The sequence below is a fragment of the Hibiscus syriacus genome, unplaced genomic scaffold (genome assembly GCF_006381635.1).
Source record: "Hibiscus syriacus cultivar Baekdansim isolate YM2019G1 unplaced genomic scaffold, ASM638163v2 tig00110264_pilon, whole genome shotgun sequence".
NCBI classification, from domain to species: Eukaryota; Viridiplantae; Streptophyta; class Magnoliopsida; order Malvales; family Malvaceae; genus Hibiscus; species Hibiscus syriacus.
Window position 1 is genome coordinate 685,696 of NW_024062653.1, and position 21,473 is coordinate 707,168.

Consider the following 21,473-nt stretch of genomic DNA (forward strand, 5'->3'; position numbering starts at 1 on the left):
CATCAAATGAGTCATACGCATTGTGTTTGCTACCTTGTGCATCATTAAAATGGCATGTGCACTCCATGTGACGTTAAATAGGCGCAAAACACCAATAGATTCTTCCTAGACAAAAGCTATTTCCTCTTCAATATTGGTGCCAAGTAACATCCAAATGCATCCAAAACATCCCTTGGCCTAACCAACACCTAACTATTTGACCTAAGGCATGATTCTTCATTAAAAAGCATGAATCTTCATAAAAACATGTTTTTCAAGGGAGTTTTCACAATTGGCCGAATTGGTTTAATGCTTTTAGGATTAGGGACATCATGTATTATCATAAAGACACCACCTTAGCCAAACCATTACATCAGTTATTTATCAATTTCCTTTGATTTGTTATAAATAGACAATGCCTTGGCTTTTGTAAGGAATTCAATCTCTCTTTGCATTATTGAATATACTTGCGAGGTTTTCATCTTTCTTAAGTTCTGTTGAACTTTTATCAACTTAGTAAGTTCTTTTGGATCTTGTGGCACCAACCCCCTTCTTCATTTATACTTTAGGTCATTTTGATTCATGATATCAAAGTGGTCAAAGTCCTATATTTCTACCCCTTGTTCAATTTATAAAGATTGGTGTTAGGCTTTAATATAGCCTAGTTTCTTCATTTAATTGTCCAAGATACATTGAACCCTTCCATATTCATTTTTAAACCCATCACCATGCCCAATACTTTCACAACCATTCTTTCTTACATTTAACACAAATAACCCACACATTTCACCTTAACATAAATTGCCAAGCCCTCCATTTGAGCTCATCTTCTTGCAGGTACTTACTCATTCACTATATCAACAATCAAAGGTATGAGTGCCCTACATCACCTATAAAAATTATAAAAATATCATATTCAACAAATTCATCAATTAAGGGATCAATAAAATTGACATAATTAATTTTTTCAACTCGATCTGGGTATTTTATTGCTTTATAAACATCATTTTCTACGATCTCACCATCAAACTCCATTGTTAATATACCGCTTCTCAAATTGATCTTTTTATGTGCAGTGCTTAGGAAGGGTCGACCTAAAAGTACGTCGGAACAGGTATTCATTCTATCATTTTCCATGTCGATGACATAAAAATCAACAGGAAAAATGAGAACATCGACCTTTACTAAGACATTTTCAAGCACCCCCTCAGGGTAGATAACATATCGATTAACCAATTGATAATTACTCTTATTTCCTTCAAAGGCTCATTAGTATTCATTTTATAAACAGAAAGTGGCATAATATTAATTGAAGCTCCTAAGTCACACATTGCACATTTAACTAAAACATGACCTCTAGGATTTCCTTTTCTTCTGTTCTTTTGTCTCGCCTCATCAATATCGGTGGGAAGGGTCGTTCGATTTCATGAAAGAAGGAGAATGAGGTGGCGATGAAGATGTACCTTGGATGTAGGAAGGTGGCGTTTCATTCCTCTCTTTAGAACGTGCGACATTCTCCTCTGGAAATTCAGGTGTGATAACGGTTCTACTTCGGAGAGTGATAATACTAACATTCTAACTCAGATTTGACTCCGTTTGAGAATGAAGTCTTCTTTGTGACTCTAGCATCCCCATGATTTGAGTCAGTTGCCTCATTTTCTTATCCAAGTCTTGAATATTTGCTTCAGTTTGACTTTGGAATTTTTCTTGGGAAATCTCCAGCTTCTCCATTATTGCCTCAAAAGATGTTTTTTGTGATTTGTTGTGGAGGTAGCCTTGGTTGATATGTCGGCTCCTGGTTCTCTGGATAACTGAAGTTCAGATGGTCTTTTTATCCCAGATTATATGTATTTCCAAATAGGTTGTATGGTCTCTGGGATGTCCTAGAAAACTCCATACGACGTTGACTTGTGTTACCTCCTTCTTGTAACACCAAACATCAATCTATCAATGATCCGTCATTATGCATATCCCATAGGTTCTTGTTACTCCATATTTTCCTACAACAATCGAATTAACTACTTTAGTTAATTTATCTAATTTTTTCAATAGAAAATGTACTTATCTCGTGAACCTTGTCGTCTGGGTTCATTTGAAAACTGTTGGGAGTTTGTTGTCATAGTTGAAATCAATTCTCATGTTGTTAATGAGTTATATTGACTAATACTCCTCCACTGGAGGCGTCTACCATTTTCATGTCTAAAGGCAACAGTCCTTTGTAGAAGTATTAAAGTAGTATTTGCTTGATTAATCCGTGCTGCAAACAACTTACACAAAGATTCTTAAATCTCTCCCAATAGTCATAAATACTTTCTTCATTCTTTTTTAGGATTGAAAAAATGCTCATTAGTAACTCACTTGTTTGGTTGTTGGAAAAATACTTTCTTCACTCACGTCAGCCCATGAATTAACTAAATTTGGAGGTGAATACAATAACCATTCCTTAGCCAAATCGGCTAATGAAAAAGGAAAAACTACGAGTTTTATTTGATATTTGGAAACTCCCTGTGGTTTCATGCTAGAGCGACCCATGTGGAATTCCGTCAAGTGTTTGTGGGAATTTTCATTGGGAAGACTGTGAAAGGTGGAAAAAAGATGAATAAGTCTTGTCTTCAATTGGAATGGAGTTTCACCTTGTGGAAAGGTTATACAAAATGATGTTTGAGTGGTAGGAGCTACAGCTAGCACCCAGATCATTACTTCATTTGCTATCGGATTGATCTTCGTCATTGATATCAGTATGTGCGTCAATTTCAGAATCTGTCTCTAGATCTAGATCTATTTCTGAACTCTACTCTCGTACTTCTTGTCTTTTTCTTTTCTCTTGAAGCATTTATGCATAGATTCTTCGGGCTCGTGCTTCGATCTCTACGTCAAAATCTATTAATTCTCTTGGGTTCTTCTTGGTCATAAATTGAAAAAAAAGAAAGAAATAAATAAATCAGTAAATTGTTGTTAGTCCCCGACAACGGTGCCAATTTGACACGCGTCGTTTTCACGTCAAAATAATTCTTTCTTCTCAAGTAATAAATTAAAGAAACTAAACGTAGTAAAGAGAAGTAAGGGTATTTCCATAGGGACTAAGGAAACTTCTGAATTATGCTTGTTTAATCTATGAACTAAGAAGTGGGTTGAATAGTATTTCAGTTGAGATGGGGATTTGTGGATGAAAAAAGAGTAAAATAAAATAAAGAAAATAAAGAAATTATAAAAAAATAAATTCAATATCGTATACATCAGCCTTAGGCTTTTGCTTTGACTCAGTTTCCTTGGATCATCGAAAAAGGTTTTTCACTCTGGGATTCACGTCAGTTACTTATCTACAAGGCACAATCCTTGTGACTATGATTTGTATACAGAATACCCAAGTACAATCCTTGATATCGATTTTGGGAAAGTGATCTAATCAACAACAATGTTGTAGATAAAAAATTTTAAGTTCGCAAAAGACCGACTCAAAATATGTTGTTTTAATAATAATTGATTCCAAACTCAATTTTCTCTTAGCAAACAATTTTGTTAAGTGTGTTCTCAGGAAGTCGAATGTGCTTTCAATAAGCCGATCCTTCCTCCCACACATTTAACCATAACAACATCCTAGACAACGTCAATCTTTGTCTTTGAAATCATTTTGAAAATAAGCTCAAAGAAACTGAGAGATATCTGAAGTTGTTTAAGTGCTTTTCAATTCTCACGTTGGAATTAATTGATCGCTTTAGCCCTCAGCTTGAAAAAAATTAGCTAAGCATGACAGAAGTCTTACATAGCATTAAAAATAAAAATTTAAAGAAAAATAAAGAAAGAGAATGAAAGTATAACTTTATAAAACAAAGAAGAAACAAAAGGATTCAAGAGATGAGAGGTGATCTTTGAGGCTTACTTCAATGGTGTATTTATAGTCTCTGAAAAACCCTAAAATTACATTAAAAATTCTAAAAGATAATTCTTGAAATTAAATCCTAAAAATAAAGATAAATCCAAATATATTTGAATTTGCGACTGAGTCTTCTACTCCCATGAAAATGATGACTAAACCTTCTAGAAGATGTTAATTAGATTCCACGTCAGCACTTTCATGCCCAGGTTCATGACCACTAGGTTGCCCATGATTCTAGAAAAATAAAAAAGGTGCAGAACTTCATATTTTAAGCATGTTTTCTAGAATTCATGACCCTGGTTAGAAAACAAGTAGAAACACCCAAATAAGCAATAATAACGAACATTCAATGAGTATTTAAACACAAAATATAACATAAAATAAACACTATTCATTTGGAGTCATGTATGTTCTTTGAAGTCTGAGGGAGGATTGAGGCTTAAAAATCTTGTTGTTTGGAATAAAGCTTATAACCTATTGCTTGTGAAGAATATCTTTGTAGGTGATGGATCCCTTTGGATTGCATGGATCAAGAAATATGTGTTGAAATATGTGGATTTTTGGGATGTTTAGTGCAAAGCTCATTTTAGTTGGGTCCTCAGGAAGTTATTGAAGATGAGGGAGGAGGCTAGGAGGTTGTTTTGCCCTAGTGTTAACTGGGTACAAGTTACATGGAGGTGGATATGGGAGAATATTATAGTTAAGAAGGAGAAGGTACCCTAGCATTGCCTTGTTTGGTTCCCTGGCCATGTTCCTAATTTTTCCATCATTGCTTGGATGACTATCCTTGATAGATTGCCAAGCAAGGATATGGTGGTTCGGTTTGGTATTGTTACTGATGATGAGTGCGGTCTATATGGTACTGGATTGGGAACTCAGGACCATATTTTCTTGGGATGTTCCTATTCGATGAACGTTTGGGGATCTATTTAATAGTCTTATGGATTGAGGCATGTATAGTCTTCTTTGCCGGGAGGATGCTTTGCAGTGGGCAGTGACTAGCTTGAAGGGTAAGTCTCTCGTGGTGCACATTCTTAAATTGGAATGGATTGGTTTTTTGTACTTCATCTGGGAAGAGTGCAACCGTAAACTGTTTAAGGGATGTGCTCGCTCGACGGATGAGATTATTGAGTGTATAAAAGAGGTAGTTAGGATTAAAATGTAGACAAGTTGTATAGACAGGGTAAATGGTGTTAACAAGTAGTTGTGTATTGACTTATGCTTGTAGGTGTATGCCTACTTGAATTTGTTGGTTTGTAGCAGCTTGGTTGCTTTCTTGCATAAATATAAGCTTACTTATCCACACACAAAAAAACTTGCAAATATGTAACATTGTACATTTCCTTTAACATAGTCGATTAGATATAAAGAGATGTGAAATTTTCATTGACATTGATTATTTTTGCTTTCTCCATCTTTGTAACTCGTTACTTCATTTTCCTATTCAACATATTTTTTTTAAATCTTAATTCATTTGTATAATTTAACACAATGAAAATCTAGTTGAAGATTAAAAGTTGGTAGGAGAGGCAAGGGACCTGTCGTTCAACTTGATCGTTACGATAGCATTGTGAACTGTAAAACTATATGTAACTCATTTAAATGTGTCACTTACAGTTGGGATAATGATCACAAATATCACTTCACATGATCAGGCGTGTATTTTTTTTTTTTTTTAAGGAATCAGGCGTGTAGTTGAACCTGAATAAGAGGGACACCTATGTAGGCCCCCTCTTTCCCAAGACCCAAAATTATGAAATCCATGTATTATTTTTTTAAAGTATATTTAACGTAATATTTTGTTTGTTTTAGTTATTCACAACATAAAAAAAATTAACAATGATGTTGATGTGATATTTTAAAATTAATTTTTAACTTTCCACTTAATTATTATTTTATTATTATTTTAACTAGATGGAGAATATTGAAATCAAAACATGGACCCTCTTAAAAGAGAGTCCTGCTTGTTTTGTAGGAAGAGTTGGATATTTAATAAAATTTCTCGTGCTTTATGTTTAGCATTTAATGTATTTATCGTATAATTTATTAAATGTAATAAAAAGAATTTGTGAATAAATTTATTTATTTTTATTTGATCATGCAATTTAATTTTTTATACTTATTATGAGAGGCCTAATTTTTATATTTACCCCAACTCTGACGTTTCAGAAAGGGGCATGTTTACAGTAACATTGCTGATCATTATGATCACAACCGCAGACGGCGCATGCAAGCGAGGCACATATGCTTTCACAGTCTGCAAAAGTATCGCAATGGCCAAGGTGAACGATAGGTCCCTTTGCCTCTACCACCATCTTTGAATCTACAACCAAAATTTCATTGTACTAGATTACACAAATGACTTAAAATTTAAAAAAGAAGAAGCATTAAATAGAAAAAGAACTAACGAGTTGCAAAGAAGAAGACAACAAAAAGAATAATCAAAGTCGGTAAAAATTTCTCCATAACTTTATATCTAATTGACTACGTCCGTGAAAATGCATAACATATAGCCCTCTATTGTATATATAGTATTCAGTTTGCCCTTGCATGGAATAATATTAGTATGCCAAAAAAGGAAAGTGAATCTGGTGAGGTAGAATGATAAGATTTTTGCTCATTTTTTCTGATTTGTTTACTATATACGGAAAGCACGTGGAACCAAAATAGAATGCATGGTTTAATGTTGGAAATTGGTTTTATTAAACATTGTTTAGTGTAAATTCTAGATAATCTATGATTGATCACTTTCGTTTAAGTTTTGTACATTGTTATAAAAAAATATAATTTTTAAATATTTTTGTTTTTATTTAATTAAAAAGTGGTCATTTCGTTTTTATTTAATTAAGATGTTTCACTGAAGGTTAATTGTCGATAAACTAACTTTAAAGGATTGTTGACGTATATAAAACTAAAAAAGATAAATTACACAAAATATCACTAATATTTGAATAAGTTTTTGTTTTCCCGCTGAAATTTCTAAAGTAACAAATTATCGACTCTTTTACAGTATATATCCGAGAATGATCCGAAGCGATACGGGACCCAAGCTAACAAATTTAATCTGATAAAGACTCAGAGAACCAAAGAATAACCAAAAACTGGCGCCAAATCTGTCCCCAGTAATCAATTACAAAGACTAAAATGCAATCATATTGAGCTCAGTTCCCATGAACACACCATGTCCGCACAGTCTTCAATAGTTTCAACGAATAACCTCAAATGTTGCAAACACCTTATGAATGGATTCAGCTAAAAGCACACTGCATATTGAAGAATTAGAACTACAATACGTGCAACAAAATATTTCAAACGGTAGTAAGGAAGTAGAACAGGTGAGAGAAGAAAAACTGAAAGGACCTTACCATAGAGCAAAAAACGAATGAAAACTTACAATCAATGTCGAAGCACTTGTTTCAGTGATGACCATCAACCTACAATCGACCAGCTAAGCTGATGCCAGAAACATTAATGTTGAGAAACCGGTGCCAAGGGAATAACAAATGAAGCGAAGATGGTGTGTTATGATAGGAGAAACAATGAACAACGAAGAACAATTAAGAGAAAAAAAAGAATAATAAACCAGATTCCATTGGCAGCAAGCGAAGAAACCTGCCAGAAAGTGATGACTGCAATTTCCAAATCCATGAAGTAGAAACTAAGAAACGACATGATTGAGATTGAGAAGAAGTCTCGATGGTTGATGAAGCACCATCGTCAGGACCTCAAGCAGAACCGAAAAAGAGGCCGTTCGAAGAAGGGGAAAATGAAAACTTATTCAAATATTAGTGATCATTTGTGTAATTTATCCTTTTTAATTTTATATATTCACTATGCCACATCAACAATCCGTTCAAAGTCTAAAAATAATTAATCCTTAATTATCACATGTTAATTAAATAAATATGACCAAATATTATACTTTAAAATTTATCAATCAAATGGCCTAACTGATAAAATTTACTATTCCAATGGCTCAATTTAGTAAAAAAAGTAGAATTTTTTACTATAATTTGAGGGGGGTTTTAAGCTTAAGCTAAATTTTTATTGAAGTTTGTATTTTTGGGTTTTTTTTTACTATAATATGGACGATTTCACTAAAAACAATAAGACGGAAGGTTAACCTAATGATGATCATTATTCTAATGTTAATGTAACCTAATTAGAGTTGTTTACCGGCATTTTTTATGGTTGGATTGGCACATATGAGATTTTTAATTAGTGTGAAGTGCTTTTCATTGTAATTGATTATGATCTAAAACAAAAAATTATTACAAGGATACGATAATTTTAAATGGTTGTCGTCAATTTTAGTACATGTATCCTATAATATATTTCAAAACATTAAACCACCAGATATTTGTTTCTTCCTGCTAATTCTTCGCTTTCATATTGATAGGCAATTAATTAATAAATGATTGCATGTCATCAAATTTTATAATAATAGCCATGGTGAAACTAATGTTGAAGACGACGATAGTTCTCTATTGGAATCAGTCAAGTCTGGCGACTCTGTTTTATTTTAACATGATGGAAGAGATTGAACAGATAATACCAGAACTCGAACACTACTTATATTGCACTCTCCTTCTTTATGATGAACAAATAATAACAGATATTGTTTTAGGATAATGGACTGTCCAGCTCTTTTCTCCTTGTTTACATTCAAGTTATAATTATTCCTCATGCTTCAACTTGCAGGGTCTTAACTTGCTTGGTTTAGCAACAGCAAGCTATGCATGTAGAGGAAATGAGACTGATCAACAAGCCTTACTCCGTTTCAAAGCCACTATAACCGGTAATCGGCTCGGGGTTATGGAGTCCTGGAATAGTTCCATTCACTTCTGTCAGTGGCATGGTGTTACATGCAGTCGAAAGCATCAGAGAGTCACCAAATTGGACCTGCAATTCCTCGAACTCTCGGGATCTTTATCGTCATACAGTGGAAATTTAAGTTTCCTGAAGGAGTTGAATCTTGGGGCAACAACTTCTACAATCAGATTCCTCAAGAAATTAATAGTTTAAAAAGACTGGAGATATTAGAACTATCAAACAACTCCATCAGTGGTGAAATCCCTTCCAACTTATCTGCTTGTTCTAAGCTTGTAAGAGCTAATATGAGGCAACCAGCTAAGTGGAGAAATACCAGCTTTGCTGGGTATATTGCCAAACCTGAAATACTTGAGTTTTCAAACAACAGTTTGAGAGGGAGCATCTCACCTCGTTGGGAAACTTGTCATCTCTGCAGGTGCTTGCCTTGACAAGGAACGGATTAACTGGTAATATACCAGAAGCTCTTGGACAACTGACAAATCTTCAATTTTTTGAAATTGCAACAAATGCAATATCCGACACAGTCCCAGTCACAATGCTCAATCTGCCAACATTAGAGTCTTTGATATTGGTGGAAACAAGATTCAAGGTACTCTTCATTCCGACTTACCAATCACCATGCCATATGTCGAGATCTTTTCCATTAGGGGAAATCAAATATTTGGACAAATTCCCATTTCAATATCCAATTTCTCAAATCTGGATGTACTTCAATTATATGATAATAGACTTAGTACTGGAAATGTGCCTTCCTTAAAAAATCTGAATAAACTGTCTCGTTTTCTCCTATCCATAAACCATATGGGACATGGGAGAGAGGGTGACTTGAACTTTCTCAGCACTTTAGTCAATAATACCAAACTAGAATATCTATACATAGGCACAAATAATTTCGGAGGGACACTTCCAGAATGCATTAGCAATTTTTCTAGTATCCTTTTACATGTAGTAATAGAAGAGAACAAAATATTGGGAAGAATCTCGGAAGGGATTGGAAATCTTGTCATTTTGGAGATGACAAGGGCATCAACAAATCAACTATCAGGTTCCATTACTTTTAATATTGGGAGGCTCCATAAGCTAAACATATTTGTCGCTGATAGTAATTCTCTCAAAGGGACCATTCCCCATTCTATTGGAAATTTAATAGTGTTAACTGAACTTACTTTGGACTTTAACAAACGTCAGGGCAACACTCCTTTGACTCTGGAGAATTGTCAGAATTTGCTGGGGATGAATATTTCTCATAACAATCTTAGTGGACCAATTCCTCGTCAAGTATTTGGACTCCAGTTCATGTCCATTATATTAGACCATCAAATTATCAGACTGGTGAGCTTCCTGTTGAAGTAGAAAAATTGAAAAACTTAGCTAGATTGGATGTTTCTCAAAACAGGTTATCAGACAAGGTTAGGAACAAGGATTTTTGCATATCAAGCTATAAGGAATCGTACATAGGTAGATATTGTTGACTAAAGCACCGAAAGGTGCATACAATTAATGCACCGAAAGGTGCACAGTAGGTTTTGTGGAAATTTGGAAAATGGTAAAATAATTTTTAGTCATTGTAATTTAGGGTATTTACAAATTAGTTCTTAAGCTTCAACTATAAATACCCTAGCTCATTTAGCTTCAAAACCATCCCAAAGCATTCTAGCTTTCTTCCAATACTAGAGAATTTAGAGAGTTTCTTGAGAGTTGTTTTCTCCTTTTTATCAAGAGAGAATTATCATTGTTTTCTCCTTGGTAGATAGAGAGAAGTTGTAATTCCTATTTTTCTCATAGTGAAATTCTTCTACCGTTGCCCGTAGTTTTTACCCTATAATATTTAGGGGTTTTCCACGTAAATTTTGTGTCTCTTTTATCTTCATATTTTATTTTCTCAAATTATCAGTTGCGATTTTGCTTTATTTGATAGCCGTCTTCCGCAATAATTGGTATCAGGGCCAGATTAGAGTGTGCAATATATGCTTATTGTATTTGTGGTTGCCACCAAAAGGTGAATCCTCCAACATAAGAAAGTAAGAAGTTATTACCCATTCTTTGAAGGTTCTAGAGAACTATTCACGATAGTGAAATAGTGGGAGCTATCCGTAAAATAAGCTATGGCAACGAAATTTGATATTGAAAAATTCAATGGGAGAAATTTCTCATTGTGAAAATTGAAGATGAAGGTCATCCTGAGGAAAGACGGTTGTCTAGCAGCTATCAGTGAAAGGCTGGTGGATTTCACAGATGACAACAAATGAATCGAAATGGACGGGAATGCTATGGAAAACTTTCATCTGGCATTAGCAGATGGAGTATTGTCAAGCATCGAGGAGAAGAATACAGCTAAGGAGATATGGGATCATCTCACCAAATTGTACGAGGCCACATCGTTGCACAATAAAATTTTCCTTAAGAGAAAATTATACACTCTCCATATGCCAGAATCTACTTCAGTGACGGAGCACTTAAATACACTGAACACTTTATTTTCTCAGCTTACATCCTTAAGCTATAAAATAGGAGAACAAGAACGTGCTGAACTTCTACCTCAAAGTCTACCAGATTCGTATGATCAACTCATCATCAACTTGACAAACAGTAATGTCACCAGTCTAGTCTTCGATGATGTTGCAGTTGCTGTTCTACAAGAAGAAAATCGGCGCAAGAACAAGGAAGACAGTCAAGTAAATCTGCAACAAGCAAAAGCGTTGACAACGATGAGAGGGAGATCAACAAACGTGGCCAAAGTAGCAGTCACAAACATGGTAGATCGAAGTCGAGGAGCAAGAAGAATTTAAAGTGCTACAACTGTGGAAAGAAGGGTCACTTGAAGAAGGATTGTTGGAGTCTAAATAAAAACTCCAATCCACAAGGCAATACCACAAACACTTTAGATGATGGAGATGCTCTATGTTGTGAAGCGTCAACCACCGTGGAAGGTAGAAAACGATTTGCAAATATATGACTCATTGATTCAGGAGCAACATATCACATGACCTCAAGAAGAGAATGGTTTCATCATTATGAACTTGTCTCAGGAGGATATGTGTATAGTTGCAATGATCATGCCTTAGAGATCATTGGCGTGAGAACCATCAAATTGAAGACGTATGATGGAACAATTAAAGTTGTTTGAGATGTGCGGCACGTGAAAGGCCTGAAGAAAAATTTATTATCCTACGGATTGTTAGATAAAAATGCAAGAAAGATTGAAACACAGAAAGGAATCATGAAGGTGTTCCGTGGAGCGCTTGTGGTGCTGAAAGGCAAAAAGATAGCTGCAAACTTGTACATGCTGAAGGGAGAGACTTTTCTAGAAGCAGAAGCCTCTGTTGCCTTATGTAGTTCAGATTCTGTAATTCTATGGCATCAGAAACTTGGACACATGTCCGAACAAGGAATGAAAGTCCTTGTGAAGCAAAAGTTACTTCCAGACTTAACAAATGTATCACTTACTTTGTGTGAGCACTGCATAACAAGTAAGCAGCACCGGTTGTAATTCAATACGTTAAATTCTAGAGGCAAAAATGTTCTAGAATTGGTTCATTCTGACATATGGCAAGCGCCAGTTACATCCCTAGGCGGAGCAAAATATTTTGTCTCATTTATTGATGACTACTCCAGGAGATGTTGGGTGTACCCTATTAAAAGAAGTCAGATGTTTTCCACTTTCAAAAACTTTAAAGCACATGTGGAACTTGATTATGGAAATAAGATCAAGTGTTTCAGAACAGATAATGGAAGAGAATACACAAGTGAAGAATTTGATGACTTTTGCAGGAATGGTGCATCAAAAGGCAGTTCACAGTGGCGAAACTCCTCAACAAAATGGAGTGACATAGCATATGAACATAACCTTGTTAGAAAGAACAAGAGCAATGTTGAGGGATGCGGGCCTAGAAAAATCATTCTGGGCAGAAGCAGTCAATACCGCATGTTATTTGGTGAATCGAGCTCCATCAACTGCAATAGAGCTAAAGACACCAATGGAGATGTGGACTGGTAAACCATCTGATTAAACTCCCAAGAAATTTCAAAGTTGGATCCAAAATCCAGGAAATGCAAATTCTTGGGGTATGCTGATGGTGTAAAGGGGAATCGCTTGTGGGATCCCACTGCCCGCAAAGTGATCATCAGCAGGGATGTTATCTTTATAGAAGATAATATACAAAGAAAAAAAGATGATGATAACACTGAAAAGTCAGAGACTACACAGATACATGTGGAAAAGGAGTTTGAACAAAGAGATTCTTCTGAAGCAGAACCAGCACATGATTAACAAGAACCAGAGAGTTCTAAAGTTCCAACAACTCGTCAATCAGATCGTGTGAGAAGACGTCTAAATTGGCACTCAGATTATGTTATAGAAGGTAATATTGTATATTGCCTTTTAACAGAGGACGGTGAGCCATCAACATACTAAGAGGCAATAAACAGCTCAGATGCTTCACTGTTGATGATGGGATGCAAGAAGAAATTGAAGCTCTTCATAAAAATAATACATGGGACCTTGTGCCACTACCACAAGGAAGGAAACCAATTGGTAACAAATGGGTCTTCAAAATCAAGCGAAATGATGATGATCAAGTTGAGAGGTATCGTGCAAGACTGGTGGTCAAAGGATATGCTCAAAAAGAAGGTATTGATTTCAATGAAATATTTTCTCCTGTGGTTCGACTAACAACAGTTTGAGTAGTTTTGGCAATGTGTGATACATTGAACTTACATCTAGAGCAACTAGATGTTAAAACAGCTTTTCTTCATGGAAATCTTGAAGAAGAGATTTATATGCTCCAGCCTGAAGGTTTTGAAGAAAAAGAAGAGAAGAACTTGGTTTGCAGGTTGAAAAAATCTTTGTACGGTCTAAAGCAAGCGCCGAGGTGTTGGTACAAGAGATTTTATTCCTTCATTATGTGCCTTGGATACAATAGACTTAATGCAGACCCTTGTGCTTATTTCAAGAGGTCTGGTGATAACAATTTTGTTATATTGTTGTTGTATGTGGATGACATGTTGGTTGCAGGACCCAACAAAGATCATACTGACGAATTGAAGGCACAACTGGCTAGGGAATTTGAAATGAAAGACTTAGGATCAGCAAATAAGATTATAGGGATGCAAATTCACTGAGACAGAAGTAATAGGAAGATTTGGCTTTCACAAAAGTATTACTTGAAGAAGATTTTGTCACGATTCAACATGCAAGATTGTAAGCCAATTTATACCCCTCTTCCTATTAACTTCAAATTATCCTCAGTATGAGTCCTAGCAGTGAAGAAAAGAGGATGGAGATGTCTCGAGTACCGTATGCATCAGCAGTGAGAAGTTTAATGTTCGCTATGATATGCACAAGACCAGATATTACGCAAGCAGTGGGAGTGGTTAGTCGGTACATGGTGAATCCAGGCAAAGAGCATTGGAATATAGTAAAGAGGATCCTGAGATACATCAAAGGGACCTCAAATGTTGCATTATGTTACAGAGATCAAACTTACTAATCAATGGGTATATAGATTCTGACTATGCAGGGGATTTGGATAAAAGCAAATCTACTACAGGATATGTGTTCAAAGTTGTTGTGGAGCTGTAAGCTGGGTTTTAAAATTGCAGTCAGTTGTGGCTACATCCACAACAGAGGCAGAATATGTAGCAGCTACACAAGCCAGTAAAGAAGCAATTTGGTTGAAGATGTTATTGGAGGAGCTTGAGCATAATCAAGAGTATGTCTCTCTATTTTGTGACAGTCAAAGCGCCTTGCATCTAGCAATGAATCCAGCATTTCATTCAAGGACAAAGCACATATGAGTTCAATGCCATTTTATTCGTGAAAAGGTGGAATAAGGGACGATAGATATGCAGAAGATCCATACCAAAGACAACATAGCATTTCATGACGAAGGCGATCAATGTTGATAAATTTACTTGGTGTCGATCCTCATGTGGCCTGTCAGAGACGTAAGCAACATAAAGGTACAAGGTAGAAAGAATGGTATGAAGATATGATTGTTCCAATCAAATCTTCAAGTGGGAGATTGTTGACTAAAGCACCGAAAGGTGCATACAATTAATGCACCGAAAGGTGCACAGTGGGTTTTGTGGAAATTTGAAAAATGGTAAAATAATTTTTAGTCATTGTAATTTAGGGTATTTACAAATTAGTCCTTAAGCTTCAACTTATAAATACCCTAGCTCATTTAGCTTCAAAATCATCCCAAAGCATTCTAGCTTTCTTCCAATACTAGAGAATTTAGAGAGTTTCTTGAGAGATGTTTTCTCTTTTTTATCAAGAGAGAATTATCATTGTTTTCTCCATGGTAGATAGAGAGAAGTTGTAATTCCTATTTTCTCATAGTGAAATTCTTCTATCGTTGCCCGTGGTTTTTACCCTATAATATTTAGGGGTTTTCCACGTAAATTTTGTGTCTCTTTTATCTTCATATTTTATTTTCTTAAATTATCAGTTGCGATTTTGCTCTATTTGATAGCCGTCTTCCGCAACAGATACATCCCTGAAAACGCCGAGCCAGAGGTTATTGAATCGATAATTATTAAAATCGTCGTTAATAATGCCTCAGACGCTTCTTGAAACCTCAAGTCTACCGTTCTCGAAAGCCCTAAACCTCTTACACCCGAGGTTCAAGCAAAATATAGATTATGCGACCATGAAGTCGTATCTACTATGACACAACTATGGAAATCAAGAATCATAAATAGGAGAAATTCAACATGAAAGCTTCCGTGACTAATACCGAGAATTGTGAGGAAGAATTAAAGAGTGTTGAAGCGCAGTTGCCGGACAAAGAACAATTTGACCAAGTTATCATACTTACAGAGCTATTCGGCAATGTTGAAGACATTGTCAAAATCTTGCGTTGAAATTAATGGACGTTCTCGAAAATATGAGATCGATATTATTATCGTAAGTAGACATGTCCAAGGGTCGGAAAGGTGGTAGATTTGATTGTAATTTGATGGGGTTACTTTGCCAACACTTTTTTTTTAAATTAAAAAAATTCTATTATTAATATCATCATCATTATAATATCCAAGCATATTATATTAGTATCAAAAACATCTTTGAACATATATATGAAGACATAAATCCTTTGAATCCCTCCAAGGTATATATTATATTCATAAAATGATTGTTGTTGTTTGGTATTGACAAAAATGAGTAATCATACATCAAATCATCATATCCGAAAGTCTCGTGCAACAAGGGATAAAATTTGTGTTGATTGTAATTATTTGAATTGTCATTTGCTTGAATGCCACAAGGCAACATATAATTGTTGACATTATGAAAAAAGAGGGAATGATGACATATGTTCAGCTAATGTCCCAACGTAAAAGGCAACAAAATTATGTATACTTTAAGCCCAATTTAACCCTTTTAAGTCCAATCGAGCTCACCACCCATGTTAAACTTAAGTCCGGTCAGCACTTAAATATTAACTTTAGAATTGGGATCGTTAGATTAAGAATTATCTAGAAGTTCATAAGATATACACCAACTCGGAATGCCTATACCTTGGTGACCATATTAGTTATGAACCATATGATTTTCCATAAATCGACAATAAATTAGTGACACTCATCCGCGGACGGAGATTTCTCAACCACTATCATTTCTTGAAGACTTTAATCAATCATTCATGCAAGCTTTAGTTTAGTTAGTTACATTATATTAGAATAGTTAATCAAAACTCTTCTTTTATAATTAAATCAATTAATTAGTAACTAGAAAATAATAATTAGAGTAGATAAACTCATCAAGTGGTCTGTGGTAAAAGAGAATGTTGTTCCTTCTATAACTCTTGAGTTAAAGCAATTACGTCTGAATGATGGGTGTTATCAATTGATTAGATTTTTTTTTGAACAAATACTATCATATAACCGTCTAAAACTATTTAAAACAAAATAAATAAATAAAGCAGATAGGTTGTAAAGTAGTTAGTGTAACATTGATATTTTGTAGATACTTTTTTTCTCTATTTGGGTTTGATCCTCAAGGAATCCTTTCATTTACCTAGGATGTTTCATTGTGATTTTATTAATTGATTTGGGGTCGTGTTGAATTTTTTAATTATTATTATTATAGATAATTATTTTAAATATTTTTTTAGAAAAATAGAATTCAAACTAAGAGATAACCCTAATAACATACACAATTTTTAGAGGTCACAGTGAGTGGCTAAGCGCATTTAAATTTTGGTCGTTCAAAGTCATTAAAAAATTGTTTCAACATGCATACCTATAATAACGAGCCTAGCACACAAACTATAAAAGATCAAAATTCCTCTAGCTTATTCTAAGTAGAAAAGGTGTAAAATCAATAACCTAGAGGATAAAACAATGAACCCCATCAAAAATAATATTGCATTGGCTTTATCTTTCTTCATTTGCGTTTCTTTTTTCCCCTAATTAAACGCTGCTCCTGATAACGCCGAACCGGAGGTTATTGCATCGGTAAAATATGTGACAAGGTTAGGAACAAGGATCTTTGCATCCCAAGCTAATAGGAATCATACATCGGCATATTGTCCCCGATAATGCTGAAACGGAGGTTATTGCATCGGTAAAGATCAAAATTATCGTTAATAATTCCTCCGATGTTTCTCAAATCCTCAAGACTACCGTGCTTGAAGGTCCTAAACCTCTTACACCCGAGGTCCAAGCAAAGTACAGACTATGCGATCATGAAGCCGTGTCCGCTATCAAGGAACTCGATAAGATCCAAACAGCCATGGAATCTAGGAATCATAAATTGGAGGAATACAATATGAAAGTTGCCGTGACTAATACCTAGAACTGTGAGAAAGAATTGAAGAATGTGGAAGTGCAATTGCTGGATTAAGAGCAATTTGATCAAATTGTCATCCTTAAAGAGCTATTAGGCAACGTTGAAGACATTGTTAAAACAATGGGTTGAAATTAAGGAATGTTCTAAGAAAACATGAACAAAGTCAAGTTGTTTGATTCAAATGATGGTCCTATTGTAATTTGATGGGGTACTTTGCTAACACCTTTTCAAATAAATTCTAATGCTGAGATTGAAACAATTGAAGTAAACATTTAAGAGCGAAGAAAGTGGAAATTTATAACGCAAAAATAGAGGATACAAATCCACTTAAAACAAAAGTAAAACAACATTAAAGAAAATTATCCCACATCGATTTGCACCCAATATATTTGCCCGGAAAAAGCCCTGGAGCTTTATTTTCCATTTAGAAAGCTCCTCTGTTGATAGCGTCTGCATTAGCATCTCCAAGAGCAGCTTCACTCAAGTATTTGTCAGCCAATTGGACTCTCTTCACATTCTCTTGCTCCATGACAAGCATGTTTCCATATTCCAACAGCTTCTCGATGGTCATCTTCGGTTGCTCGAATGTCGGTGGCCCTTCCACCGAGTTCACGAGCTTCTTGCCGATGCCGGAGACTCCAGTGCCTCCGATCCATTTCCTTACTTCGTCATCGTAAACTCTGGCCCTCAAGGCACCAAAAAAGTCTGCAAATTAACCCCCCAACCAGCCCAAAAAAAATGTTAGTATCGTTATAAAAGTAAGGGATCAAATCTTACTAAAATAGAGAAACTAAATCCTAAATTTCAGCATAGTATAGGGATTAAAATCATAATTAGTCCATTTTATGTTAAAACTGGAGGTTTAATATATATTTAATTTATGTTTGCGTTTCATGTTCGAGTTAGAGATGAACATTTGATATGAATTCGATGAGTTTTGACTTGATCTATTTTTATATAGAAAAAACGAGTTCAAGTCAAGTTTTTTGAAAGGTAAGACCAAGTCAGATTCAGATTTAGGATTAAAAAATTTCGATTCAACATAGGAATAACAATATAATTGACCATTATATATTTAGGTATAATTGATGTAATATCTCTCTCTATATATTTTTTAATTATGTCCTTATTTTATCTAATAAAAATTAAAATTATATATATATATATATGTGTCAAATGGAATTGGGTTGAATCAGTTGGGGATTTTACATTAGAAATTAGATCAAATTTTGGGTTGGTGGAGTTTCCTTAAATTTGGATCGGATCAAATGACAGGTGGAGTATTATGCTTGGATTAGATTCGAGGGGGTTAAAAGTCCAACTTGACTCGACCCATAACTATCACTAGTTCAAGTCATTCAGATATGAGATTTTGGTTTTTAGGTCTAATCCTTATCCGTTCGGGTTATATCATTTTCAAGTTAGCTCTAGAGGGATTAAATGTCAGGTTTCAATATGATAAAAGGACTAAAATCATGAATAGACCTATTTACCACGACATAGACCGTTATAAGAAAGAAGTTTACCAATGGATTGACCAGGGAATGTGTCAACAAGCTTGATAATGTCTTCTTGGGGCACACCGTCGGTCCTGAAAATACCAGTGCAAACACCGATCCTGTCTTCCCTAGTAGGTGCCCAGTAGAACTTCTCCATACGACCGTCACGGATGAGTGGCGCATACAGCGTCGAGAAGTCGTTACCGGTGACGATGATAGGGACACGAGGGTTATCTTCCTTGTTGTACATTCCGGGGAGCTGGACGTTTGTCGGGTTATCGGCGATGTTCATGAGTGTGGCGTTCACCATCTGGTTGTTCACTGTGTACTGTGTCGTTCCTCCCATACGACCGGCACCGGCGTCGAGATCATTGATGAAGAGGCAGCACATTTTTCCCTTTCTGATGATGTCGGCGGCCTCCCGGTACCTCTGCCTGATTAACTTGGCCGGTTCTCCGGCGTTCCCGCTTTCCAATTCTCCAGCACTCATCATGATGGGGCTATAATATTATTCATCATAATAATTCAACTAGTGTCAGATATGAATATGCGACTGATACGAGTAAATTAAATTTTGGATGCGTATATATCAATAACCCACTTGATTCCCATCTTGGCAAATACAAGCTCACATTGGAATGATTTTCCTTGACCTTTGCCTCCCCAAATACCCAAGATGAGAGGAACCTGTGAAAAGAAAAAATGTAAAAAAAATCGAGAAGAACATGATTAAACGTTCAATATCCCGATTACGGATTAATATTTCTTCCAAAAAATTCAAGACATACCTTAATGTTGGGGAGGGTCATGAAGTTCTTGGTTATGTGAACAAGAAGTTTGTCCATGAACGCTGGGGCAATGTAGAAACCATCCATGTTGTTGTCCAAGTTGTACCTAAATTACATGATCATCACAAACTCATTAATACTAATAAAAATTTAAAAATTCGAGTTCGAATAGTCTCAATATTTTATTCGAACTCAAGCTTTCGAATCATTGCATAGATGCTTACACTTTAAGCCCTTGGCTGAGGTATTCATAGGAACTCATGACAGCATAGTGAGTTCCATCATTCATGGGAGCTTGGAAGAGGGAATCAACCATTCCTTTCCCTCGAGTGATGTCTTGTTGGTCGTCGGAAATATCGTTAGCCAGACCCTTCCACCGGTCCTGGTCGGTCTGCTTGCTCTCATCAACTTCTTTGGCCGCCACGACCTTGAAACTCCCTGACGGAACCTTGTTGAACCTCGGACTCACTCTCTTCAAGCTGTTCCCCATGAAAGCCGAGCTCGGAATTGAGGATCCGGCACCGGAGCCATTCAAATTCAACTGCTTTACAAAAAACATAACAATTTGGTACATGTTTGGAACACATGTAATAATAAAATCGATGGTGTAATCGATGATGAGATTGTAAGTACCGGCACTCGGTTGACAGCACCGACAGTGGAGACGGAAGCCGCCATCAGAGACTGGAGAGTGAACTGTAAAATGTTAAGTGATACTTTAAGACTTGGGAGAAAATGGCGACGAGCTATAAGGACTGCTATGAGGGAAGGAGGACTTATAAAGGATATATATTGTGTGTACAAAAATTGAAGGCCACATAAATCACAATCAAAGATTGCATTATGGGTCCACGTCGCATTTTACAGTCTTTCAATCTTGGTCAAATTTTATAGAAGGGTCATGTATTATATACTTTTTATGGTTTAGTCCTTATACAATAATATGATCATTTCTAATCCATCAAATAATTGATATGATTCGTATACACATATAGTTGTGTGATATATACAATTAAACTTGTTTCTAAAACCAACAATTAAACTTGTTTCTAAAACCAACAAGTAGAAGATTATAAATTATCAAATTATAATAGGAGTAGATATAGATGGAGTCCTATTGTTGAGAGATTGTATCATTTTTTTAGGGATAAGATTGGGTTGGGTTGGATTCGATTTTAGAGTAAAAAATATCTTACCCAAGAGAATAATATAATTATCATTTACTTAAGGATAATTACAATAATATTATTCTCTATATATATTTTTTAATTAGATCCTATTTTAATTACCAAAAAACTTGTATATATATATATAAGGTTAACTGTTGATTTTTATTTTTAAAAATCTAGTCGAGATTTGAATAAAATCCCCCTAAACCCAAATCAAGTAACAAATGGAGACATATAATATTTGAATTGATTTCGAGTGGACCAAAAGTCGTTCTGACTTGATTCATATCGACCCTTAGTTGTAGGTGGGAGGGGTCATGCCCCCAACTTTGATGATTTGATTACAATTTAAGCTACTAATAGTTTTGAAACTATTGAAATTAAGTTCTAATTCCTCCCAAATTTTTTGGTTTTAAGACCTTATTAATTTTAAGTTTAATGAAATTAAATGTTGACCATTAATTTGTTTAGTTTAATTACTTTTAAAACCATTTAAGGTTAATGAAATTAAGAACTAATCCCTTATTTTATGAA

At 35.2% G+C, this 21,473-nt stretch overlaps 1 protein-coding gene across 1 annotated transcript; it reads right to left on the reverse strand.

Annotated features, from left to right (window-relative positions):
- Positions 1-703: 703 nt before the first annotated feature.
- On the reverse strand, positions 704-20,551 carry LOC120115402 (ribulose bisphosphate carboxylase/oxygenase activase 2, chloroplastic-like). Its single transcript, XM_039136126.1, has 7 exons — positions 20,404-20,551; positions 19,995-20,311; positions 19,771-19,876; positions 19,584-19,669; positions 19,010-19,482; positions 17,893-18,188; positions 704-726 (listed from the first exon to the last, which is right to left on the reverse strand). The coding sequence occupies exons 1-6, from the start codon at positions 20,446-20,448 to the stop codon at positions 17,908-17,910; spliced, it is 1,308 nt and encodes a 435-aa protein (XP_038992057.1). The 5' UTR covers positions 20,449-20,551; the 3' UTR covers positions 704-726; positions 17,893-17,907.
- Between the last annotated feature and the right edge of the window lie 922 nt (positions 20,552-21,473).

Bases quoted from the DNA above. Each gene is read 5' to 3' on its own strand.
- LOC120115402 (XM_039136126.1), bottom strand. From the start codon at position 20,448: ATGGCGGCTTCCGTCTCCACTGTCGGTGCTGTCAACCGAGTGCCG. The intron at 20,312-20,403 runs GTACTTACAATC...TTTGTAAAGCAG, and splicing joins GTGCTGTCAACCGAGTGCCG to TTGAATTTGAATGGCTCCGG. The intron at 19,877-19,994 runs GTAAGCATCTAT...CATGTAATTTAG, and splicing joins CTCAGCCAAGGGCTTAAAGT to GTACAACTTGGACAACAACA.